Below are 11,970 nucleotides of genomic sequence, written 5' to 3' on the forward strand. Positions count from 1 at the left end.
AACTCATTGTAAGTTGTAACACAATGTAAGTTGTAACACAGTATTAGTTTTAACACACTATAAGTTGTAATACAGTATGGGATGTAACTCATCGTAAGTTGTAACACAATGTAAGTGTAACACAGTATTAGTTTTAACACACTATAAGTTGTAATACAGTATGGGATGTAACTCATTGTAAGTTGTAACACAATGTAAGTTGTAACACAGTATTAGTTTTAACACACTATAAGTTGTAATACAGTATGGGATGTAACTCATTGTAAGTTGTAACACAATGTAAGTTGTAACACAGTATTAGTTTTAACACACTATAAGTTGTAATACAGTATGGGATGTAACTCATTGTAAGTTGTAACACAGTATTAGTTTTAACACACTATAAGTTGTAATACAGTATGGGATGTAACTCATTGTAAGTTGTAACACAAGTTGTAACACAGTATTAGTTTAGTTTTAACACACTATAAGTTGTAATACAGTATGGGATGTAACTCATTGTAAGTTGTAACACAGTATTAGTTTTAACACACTATAAGTTGTAATACAGTATGGGATGTAACTCATTGTAAGTTGTAACACAATGTAAGTTGTAACACAGTATTAGTTTTAACACACTATAAGTTGTAATACAGTATGGGATGTAACTCATTGTAAGTTGTAACACAATATAAGTTGTAACACAGTATTAGTTTTAACACACTATAAGTTGTAAGTAATACAGTATGGGATGTAACTCATTGTAAGTTGTAACACAATGTAAGTTGTAACACAGTATTAGTTTTAACACACTACAAGTTGTAATACAGTATGGGATGTAACTCATTGTAAGTTGTAACACAGTATTAGTTTTAACACACTATAAGTTGTAATACAGTATGGGATGTAACTCATTGTAAGTTGTAACACAATGTAAGTTGTAACACAGTATTAGTTTTAACACACTATAAGTTGTAATACAGTATGGGATGTAACTCATTGTAAGTTGTAACACAATGTAAGTTGTAACACAGTATTAGTTTTAACACACTATAAGTTGTAATACAGTATGGGATGTAACTCATTGTAAGTTGTAACACAATGTAAGTTGTAACACAGTATTAGTTTTAACACACTATAAGTTGTAATACAGTATGGGATGTAACTCATTGTGAGTTGTAACACAATGTAAGTTGTAACACAGTATTAGTTTTAACACACTACAAGTTGTAATACAGTATGGGATGTAACACATTGTGAGTTGTAACACAATGTAAGTTGTAACACAGTATTAGTTTTAACACACTATAAGTTGTAATACAGTATGGGATGTAACTCATTGTAAGTTGTAACACAATGTAAGTTGTAACACAGTATTAGTTTTAACACACTATAAGTTGTAATACAGTATGGGATGTAACTCATCGTAAGTTGTAACACAATGTAAGATGTAACCATAGGAAGTTTTAAATTTCACAGCTCTGATGTAAAACTTACGTTGACAGTTCTGTGGAATTAGTCACAATACGTATTGTACTGTAAGTCCACATAATTTTACTGTTCATCCATTATCTCAAGCTAAGCACAATAAAATATTTAAAACACATCGTCGTTTGTAGAGAATTGTAACTTCATGACATCGCGTCTATCTGTCAAGTTACTCTTATTTCTCTATGAAGAAAAGGACAGATGTAACAGTCATTGTAAGTTGTAAAAGCAGGTGACGAAAATCTTGTTTAATGTATATTTAGATTTTATAATATAAATAATGGACACCAGATGTCACTTTTTCATTATTTCTGTTTAGGTTATTGATACCCAAGGCCCGGCATGGCCAGGTACTTAATAATCTGAGGGTCGAGGGTTCGAATCTCCGTCGTACCAAACATACTCGTCTTTTTAGCCGTGGGAGCGTTATAATGTGACGATTAATTCCGCTATTTGTTGGTAAAACAGTAGCCCAAGAGTTGGCGGTGGGTGATGATGACTAGCTGTCTTCCCTATAATCTTAAACTGCTAAATTAGAGACGGCTAGCGCAGATAGCCTTCGAGTATCTTTGCGCGATTTTCAAAACAAACAAACAAACCAGTTTATTCTGAAAGTAGCTTAGGGTGCTTTTTGATTTAAAGCCAAAATGGTTGTCGTTCACTCACTTCTTTAAACTTGAAGAGAACCGACAAAAATGCTCTTCGGTTTATTTAGTAATGAAACTAGTACTTATTCTAAAGTTCATAATGTCCAATTTAAAGGTAATCTATTTAAAAGTTTTTAGTTAGCAGTGTTAAACTTTGTCTGATCAAATAGTACTGAAACTATGCCGACACAACTACATTTATTTCACATGCTTTTGACTTTGATTAAGTAGGAGTTAAACCTTGGCTATCACAGGTTTACGGCTAGCAGTATCAAAGTTCGTCTCGGAGAATACGACTTCAGCCGTCAAGACGACAACAACGCACGAGACTTTGCTGTCGCAGAGATCAAAGATCATCCGAATTACGACAGCCGTAGTAATTTCAACGATATTAGCTTGCTAAAACTTGCTACAACAATAACTTTTAATGATTATATTCAACCCATCTGTCTGCCCGAGCCCGGTCAGAGCTACATCAACAGACTAGCTACAGTGGCCGGATGGGGAACAACATCTTACGGTAAGCATAAGTTTCCTACGTACGAGTTTTAGCGAATATTTTCTTATTTCTCAACAAACGTTTATTTTCTATTATCTACAGGGTGTTCGGAAAGTCACTGTGCACTTATATATTTATTAACAGACATGTTTCATTATAGAATACAGGTATTAAATATGAATGACAATTATAAACAATGTTGAAAGTGACCCTCGTTGACATCAATACAGACCTGGATCCTTCTTATTTTGTTTCTAAACACCGCTATCAGTTGCTGGCTTGAAATAGACTGAATAAAATATGATTACAAAACTGCACAGTGACTTTCCGAACACCCTGTACAAGTTATTTAGTAGGTTAGCATGCTAGCCTTATTACGGTCTCTGGCGTAGCTGTCAATAGATAGATGTTGTCAGTTAAAAATATGATGAGCGACACCTAGTAACGACATGGGTTACTGAAATATAGTTGTCAAACATTCCTAGCTGCTCATTATAATAACATAGCAGATATATGTAGACTTTTTGTTTTTAAGGTTTTCTCTATATTAACACAGTGTTATTAACTAACAACCTACACTAACCTAATATTGACATCATAATCGTCAGTATATTGAGAATATAGAGGGCGTCCCTTAAAAAAAACAAACAATGCTATATTTCAATGCTAAGAGTCAATTTTATTAATTCCAACCTGGATTCAACTGCTAGCATATACTACCATGTATTAGTACACATCTTGTGGAATAGGTCGCCATTTCTTTTTAAAAGTAGCTCTAAGTAACTGGATCTTTAGGTTTGGTTATCGTGTATTCCTTAAAATCGTCAGTGGAGATCAATTGAATTTCAAACAAATTTTGGACAATATTTGCCTAAAACCGTAGCTGGACACAGTATTGTGAACGATCAAGTGAAATTATAAAAAAAATATCTTTCTTCATGTAGTTAAAAAATACGAACAATACTGTATTGTTTAGAAGGTCGTAATGTCACAAAGAACACGTTAGTTGACTATATACAATGAATCACGTTTAAACCAACGCAAACAAAGCTGTTTAGGATTAATTTGTGGTGGCTAGGCTTAAACTTCTGGTTCACGTTTTCCATTTCTTCAACACTTTACCAACAATAGACGGTTGTACCACTGTTTGTGTTAACCATTCCTTTTAGAATATCCTTTTCTCTAATAGCTTAACTCTCTTCTCCTTGGTAGGAGTTTGGGCTTAATATATAACTCAAAAGTACTCAAAGAACAAATGACAACTTTTGTTCTTGGTTTACAGGAGTTATAGAATAATTAGGTGACACCAAAGAGATGCTGTTAAGAAACCCTAAGAGGTTCGTCTATTTCACAGTTCTTGTTTCAGTTCTAAGTAAATTACTGGTTTTAATTTTTAAGAAACTGTACAAAATCTTTAAAACATAATTATGCCTAATATGATTTATAGGATTGCAGCACCTAAGACCCAAAAAACAAACGCTTGAAGTAAAATAAATAAAACGGCTCATTTTCAGGGCAGCTCTACACTAAAATAAATAAAACGTTTTCAGGGCAGCTGTAGACGGAATGCCTAACATTTAGATATGTGTATGTGTGGGGTTGTGAGAAAACCTACATTCACTGTATATGCTCCAAATAAACTTCCCAATCCGTGTCTAAACCGGTATACAAAGTGGAATAAAACAACAACAACAATAACATGTTATACAAGAATTAATAATTTACAAATTAATTCGAATCTAATGACAGCCGCCTCAGTGGCACAGCGGCATGTCTGCGAACTTACAACTGTAGAAACCGGGTATACATACCAGTAGTGGGCAGAGAACAAACAGCCCATTGTGTAGCTTTGTGCTTAATTACAAACAAACAAATTAATTAATGAAAATTAGACTAGGGATATAAATCATTTTCTTCGGGTGGTAGGTAACGGTTGGAATTGACACCAATGGTGGCACCATTCAGACATTTTTTCAGAAATCAGGGAAATGTCTCTGGAAGTGTTTGCAGTCGTTGGTCTCTTCTTCATCAGAATCCAGTAGATTATCGGCTAGCCTTTTTTATTTGTTTTAATGGCTATTGTCTAGGTTCGGAGTTAGAACTCTGAGAGTTACCGTGTGGTCTGATCAACCATAGATCCACGTGAGTCGGTTTGGTTACTTTTGGTCTCTTCTTCTGGTATGGGTTCTCTGGTAACTGTGCTTCTCTTCTGGTATGGGTTCTCTGGTAACTGTGCTTCTCTTCTGGTATGGTTTCTCTGGTAACTTTGTTTCACTTCTGGTATGGGTTCTCTGGTAACTTTGTTTCACTTCTGGTATGGTTTCTCTGGTAACTGTGCTTCTCTTCTGGTATGGTTTCTCTGGTAACTGTGCTTCTCTTCTGGTATGGGTTCTCTGGTAACTGTGCTTCTCTTCTGGTATGGTTTCTCTGGTAACTTTGTTTCACTTCTGGCATGGTTTCTCTGGTAACTTTGTTTCACTTCTGGTATGGTTTCTCTGGTAACTTTGTTTCACTTCTGGTATGGTTTCTCTGGTAACTTTGTTTCACTTCTGGTATGGTTTCTCTGGTAACTTTGTTTCACTTCTGGTATGGTTTCTCTGGTAACTGTGCTTCTCTTCTGGTATGGTTTCTCTGGTAACTGTGCTTCTCTTCTGGTATGGTTTCTCTGGTAACTTTGTTTCACTTCTGGCATGGTTTCTCTGGTAACTTTGTTTCACTTCTGGTATGGTTTCTCTGGTAACTTTGTTTCACTTCTGGTATGGTTTCTCTGGTAACTTTGTTTCACTTCTGGTATGGTTTCTCTGGTAACTTTGTTTCACTTCTGGTATGGTTTCTCTGGTAACTGTGCTTCTCTTCTGGTATGGTTTCTCTGGTAACTTTGTTTCACTTCTGGTATGGGTTCTCTGGTAACTTTGTTTCACTTCTGGTATGGTTTCTCTGGTAACTTTGTTTCACTTCTGGTATGGTTTCTCTGGTAACTTTGTTTCACTTCTGGTATGGTTTCTCTGGTAACTTTGTTTCACTTCTGGTATGGGTTCTCTGGTAACTTTGTTTCACTTCTGGTATGGTTTCTCTGGTAACTTTGTTTCACTTCTGGCATGGTTTCTCTGGTAACTTTGTTTCACTTCTGGTATGGGTTCTCTGGTAACTTTGTTTCACTTCTGGTATGGTTTCTCTGGTAACTTTGTTTCACTTCTGGCATGGTTTCTCTGGTAACTTTGTTTCACTTCTGGTATGGTTTCTCTGGTAACTTTGTTTCACTTCTGGTATGGTTTCTCTGGTAACTTTGTTTCACTTCTGGTATGGGTTCTCTGGTAACTTTGTTTCACTTCTAGTATGGGTTCTCTGGTAACTTTGTTTCACTTCTGGTATGGTTTCTCTGGTAACTTTGTTTCACTTCTGGCATGGTTTCTCTGGTAACTTTGTTTCACTTCTGGTATGGTTTCTCTGGTAACTTTGTTTCACTTCTGGTATGGGTTCTCTGGTAACTGTGTTTCACTTCTGGTATGGTTTCTCTGGTAACTTTGTTTCACTTCTGGTATGGGTTCTCTGGTAACTGTGTTTCACTTCTGGTATGGGTTCTCTGGTAACTGTGTTTCACTTCTGGTATGGGTTCTCTGGTAACTTTGTTTCACTTCTGGTATGGGTTCTCTGGTAACTGTGCTTCTCTTCTTTTGGAATGGTTTGTTTAACAACTTCGGTTCACTTCTTCTTGTACGCGTTCTCTGGTATCTTTGGTTCACTTCTGGTATGGGTTCTCTGATAACTTTGGTTCTCTTCTTCTTGTATGGGTTCTCGGCTCTGAAAAGAAAGAAATAAAACAAACAACTATGATTTAGATTTTGTGATTTTTACTTCAATGAGAACAGTTTAACTACCAAGTGAGGTGTTTCGTTAAACCTATGAACACAAGAATTGGTTCTTTTAATACAAACACGTTGCTTAGTTACAATAAACATTGCTGGATTTGTGCAAGACTAAAACGAAAGTTGTATTTATTATTTTTCTCGCACAAGGTGGAGCTTCTAGCAATGTACTTAGGGAAGTAACTATTCCAGTGTGGAGTGAAAGCCAATGTCAAAGTGTCTTCTCCAGGAAAATCGACCGTCACTTCTTGTGTGCTGGTGTGCGTTCTGGCGGGAAAGACTCCTGCCAGGTAAGATATTTAAGTTTCCTTTAAAAAACAACAACAACAACATTATGGCGACCTGATTTTAATTACCGCGCTTGTACTGAAGGCACGTGGCACCTCTTAAACAAACAGAATGAAACACAAGTAAACAACGAAAGCAGTAATGTTACTTTTGTAACTTCGAGCACCATTAGTTTATTGAGACATATTCATTACAATTTTTTGTACAGACTTTCGGAAAAAGTATTTTTTGTTGTTTCTTTTAATTTTACGCAAAGCTAAACGAGAATACCTCCGGTAGCTGTCCCTAATTTATCAGTGTAAGACTAGAGAGAAGGAAGATAGTCATCAGCACCCACCGCCAACTCTTGGGCTACTCTTTCACCAACGAATAGTGGGATTGACCGTCACATTATAACACCCACACGGCTGAAAGGGCGAGCATGTTTGGTGCGATGGGGATTCGATCCGCAACTCTCAGATTACGAGTCGAGGGTGTTAATCACATGGCTATGCCTCGGTATAAGTGTAAGAAAAACAGTAACTGACTCGTGAGAAACTACGAACACATTCCAAGCGATATGATATAAACTTTAACGAAATAATCTGTGTGAAACTGGGGCGCAGTAAGATCTCAAGACTTGAGCTTAGAGCGCAACAATTTCAGGGGCACCTCATAGGGAAAAGAACCGCCCTCTAGTGGCAAAACGGTGTTTCCAAATTTACAACATTAAAATTGGGTTTCGATAACTGTGGTGATAAGAGCACAGATAGCCCACTGTACAACTTTGTGCTTAACTGCAGACAAACAAAGAGCATAGGAAACAAATTGAAAACGAATTTAATTTTGAAAATTTTAAAAATAAAAGCAAAATTCTATCCATTTCATTGGATTTTAATCTATCGAAATTTGTGGACTTAAAGTGTCAGATAATCCAGTGTACACGTTGACCTATACAAAATCAGTCGTTTTAACAAAAGCGGTAGAAACACGTATGAAACTGAAGAAAATATATATACATATCTGGAGTTCCAAAAACTTTTATGTACATGTATATATATATATATATATATATGTATAGTTCCAAAAACAGATATATACATGTGGGTAGTTCCAAAAATTGATATATATACATATGTAAGTGTAGTTCCAAACCTGATATATACATTTGTGTAGTTCAAAAACTAATAAATACATGTATAAGTGTAGTTCCAAAAAATCTTACATATATATACATATGTAGATCCAAAAACTGAAACATACATATATAAGTCTTGTTCCAAAAACTGTTATACATATATGTGTCGTTGTTTATATATATATATACACACTGCTGGTCATAATCTTAAAGCCAATGAACATAAAGAAAAAATATGCATTTTGCGCTGTTAGACTCAACCACTTATTTGAGTAGAGCTTCGAAAGATGAAAATAAGAAAAGGGAAAATAAAAATAAAAAACTTTTTTATATTTAATATGGAAAATGTAAACACTATGAAATTAGCCTAAATACTAGCTGGTCAAAAGTTTAATACCATACCAAAAAGAAGTCCTAAACAGGGTAGGAAATGCCCAACAAGAGGTCTCAGTAGTGAGTTGCACGGGCGTCATTGCGAATAACTTCAAACATTCGCTTTGGCATGGTCAATATAAGCGTTTGCAGAAGGCTGGCTGGAATGTTATTCAAGTGGTGAAGATGACTTCACGAAGATCATGCATTGTTTGGAACTGACGTCCATTTCTATAGACTTCCCTTGCCATCCACCCCCAAACATTTTCAATGGAGTTCAGTTCGGGCGAACACGTTGGATGGCCCAAAAGAATAACGCTATTCGCCATGAAAAAGTCCTTTGTCCTGCGGGCATTGTGGATTACAGCCTTGTCCTGCTGAAAGATCCAGTCATTTCCACACAGGCGAGAGCCTTCAGTCGATAAGGATGCTCTCTTCAACATGCCAATGTAGTCAGCCAGTCATCTTCACCACTTGGAATAACATTCCAGCCAGCCTTCTGCAAACGCTTATATCGACCATGCCAAAGCGAATGTTTGAAGTTATTCGCAATGATGGCCGTGCAACTCACTACTGAGACCTCTTGTTGGGCATGTCCTACCTGTTTAGAACTTCTTTTTGGTATGGTCTTAAACTTTTGACCAGCTAGTATTTAGGCTAATTTCACAGTGTTCACATTTTCCCTATTAAATGCTAAAAACAGATTTTTTTTCCCTTTTCTTATATTCATCTTTCGAAGCTCTACTCAAATAAGTGGTTGAGTCTAACAATGCAAAATGCATATTTTGTCTTTATGTTCATTGGCCTTAAGATTTTGGCCAGCAGTGTATATAAAAGTGTAGTTCCAAAAAGTCTTAGATATAGATATATATATGTAGTTCCATAAACACACATATATATATATGTAGTTCCATAAACACACATATATATATATATATAGGTGTAGTTCCATAAACAGATACATATATATATAGGTGTAGTTCCATAAACAGATATATATATATATATAGGTGTAGTTCCATAAACAGATATATATATATAGGTGTAGTTCCATAAACAGATATATATATATATAGGTGTAGTTCCAAACGCTTATATATATGTGTAGTTTTAAAAAAACTGTTATATACATATACAAGTATAGTCACAAAAAGTGATATATATACATATAGAAGTGTAGTTCCAAAAACTAATATATGCACATATAAGTGTAGTTCCAAAAACTAATATATAAAAATAAATATAGTTCTAAAAAGTGATATATATATTTAAGTTTCAAACAAACTTTGAAACAATTGCTCAAGATGAAACTGACAGATAAGAAACTACAACAATAATATATTCTCGGGTAAATTGGAAAACATTATCCTCAAATCTACAAGAATAAGATAGATTACATTAAACTAATTAAACGGTTAGTTGAGAAACTACAGCAATAAAATGTTCCATGTTATACTACACAAAGCTACAAAAACAAAATACTATGGATTATTCTCAAAACTTAGACACGAGACTCTGACAGAAGGTTTTGTTCCAATTTCTCTGTGCTACAGTCATAGACATGCGGAATAGTCATTAATAAAAACACATTGCTATAATGCCACAGTTTATATACTTCTAGGTTCATAACATTCTTGTAATTTTATTTTCTATATATAATCTAAATCAATGACAAAGAAGAAATCATAACATAACTATATTTTGAATAAGTTTAAAACATTAGATGGAGTATATTAAAAACTTTAAAGAAATGAGAGTTGAAATAAACAATATATTGACTTAATTATGAACAAAACGAGTTTATATTTTCATTATTTCATTTTATGTTGCAGGGTGACTCAGGTGGTCCGTTAATGGTAGAAAATTACTACAAACGCTGGATGGTTATTGGTGTCGTATCATGGGGTATTCGCTGTGCTGGACAAAATTCTCCTGGCGTTTATACACGAGTTACAGAATACTTGAACTGGATTCGTGCTAACGCTGTATAGTATTATATTTACAGAGACGAAGAGGCTGATGAGGCATAAAGAAAAGGATATAATGAAAATATTGAATTTTAGAAACTGAACAAACTTTAGTTCATCCATTAGAGGTCGCTTTCTATTAAAGCTATAGTATCACAATATCTTGTATCGACTATTGAACTGAACAAACTACAGGTCATTAGTTAAAGCTCGTTTTCGATTATATATATAATGTCGCATTATCTTGTTTCTACTATTGAAGTGAACAAACTGAACAAACTACAGGTCATTAAATAAAGTTCGTTTTCTATTATATATATAATGTCGCATTATATTGTTTCTACTATTGAACCGAACAAACTTCAGGTTATTAGTTAAAGCTCGTTTTTTATTAAATATATCACAATGTCTGGTTTGTACTACTGAATGAACAATCTTCAGGTCATTAATAAACTCGTTGTGCATTATGTATAGTATCACGATGTCTTCTTTCTAATATTGAATTGAACAAACTACAGGTCATTAATAAACTCGTTGTGCATTATGTATAGTATCACGATGTCTTCTTTCTAACATTGAATTAAACAAACATCAGGTCATTAATAAACTCGTTGTGCATTATGTATAGTATCACGATGTCTTCTTTCTAACATTGAATTAAACAAACTTCAGGTCATTAATAAACTCGTTGTGCATTATGTATAGTATCACGATGTCTTCTTTCTAACACTGAATTAAACAAACTTCAGGTCATTAATAAACTCGTTGTGCATTATGTATAGTATCACGATGTCTTCTTTCTAACATTGAATTAAACAAACTTCAGCTCATTAATAAACTCGTTGTGCATTATGTATAGTATCACGATGTCTTGTTTCTAACATTGAATTGAACAAACTTCAGGTCATTAGTTAAAGCTCGTTGTGCATTATGTATAGTATCACGATGTCTTGTTTCTAACATTGAATTAAACAAACTTCAGCTCATTAATAAACTCGTTGTGCATTATGTATAGTATCACGATGTCCTGTTTCTAACATTGAATTAAACAAACTTCAGCTCATTAATAAACTCGTTGTGCATTATGTATAGTATCACGATGTCTTCTTTCTAACATTGAATTAAACAAACTTCAGCTCATTAATAAACTCGTTGTGCATTATGTATAGTATCACGATGTCTTGTTTCTAACATTGAATTAAACAAACTTCAGCTCATTAATAAACTCGTTGTGCATTATGTATAGTATCACGATGTCTTCTTTCTAACATTGAATTAAACAAACTTCAGCTCATTAATAAACTCGTTGTGCATTATGTATAGTATCACGATGTCTTCTTTCTAACATTGAATTAAACAAACTTCAGCTCATTAATAAACTCGTTGTGCAATATGTATAGTATCACGATGTCTTATTTCTAACATTGAATTAAACAAACTTCAGCTCATTAATAAACTCGTTGTGCATTATGTATAGTATCACGATGTCCTGTTTCTAACATTGAATTAAACAAACTTCAGCTCATTAATAAACTCGTTGTGCATTATGTATAGTATCACGATGTCTTGTTTCTAACATTGAATTGAACAAACTTCAGGTCATTAATAAACTCGTTGTGCATTATGTATAATATCACGATGTCTTGTTTCTAACATTGAATTAAACAAACTTCAGCTCATTAATAAACTCGTTGTGCATTATGTATAGTATCACGATGTCTTCTTTCTAACATTGAATTAAACAAAC

General features: G+C 34.3%; 1 protein-coding gene across 1 annotated transcript; it reads left to right on the forward strand.

Moving 5' to 3' along the window:
- Positions 1–2,214: 2,214 nt before the first annotated feature.
- On the forward strand, positions 2,215–10,623 carry LOC143241702 (proclotting enzyme-like). Its single transcript, XM_076484932.1, has 4 exons — positions 2,215–2,229; positions 2,346–2,634; positions 6,630–6,769; positions 10,089–10,623. Exons 1-4 carry the CDS (start codon positions 2,215–2,217, stop codon positions 10,245–10,247), a joined length of 603 nt encoding a protein of 200 aa, XP_076341047.1. The 3' UTR covers positions 10,248–10,623.
- Positions 10,624–11,970: the final 1,347 nt, after the last annotated feature.

This window comes from Tachypleus tridentatus, unplaced genomic scaffold (genome assembly GCF_004210375.1).
Source record: "Tachypleus tridentatus isolate NWPU-2018 unplaced genomic scaffold, ASM421037v1 Hic_cluster_1, whole genome shotgun sequence".
In the NCBI taxonomy this organism is placed as follows: domain Eukaryota; kingdom Metazoa; phylum Arthropoda; class Merostomata; order Xiphosura; family Limulidae; genus Tachypleus; species Tachypleus tridentatus.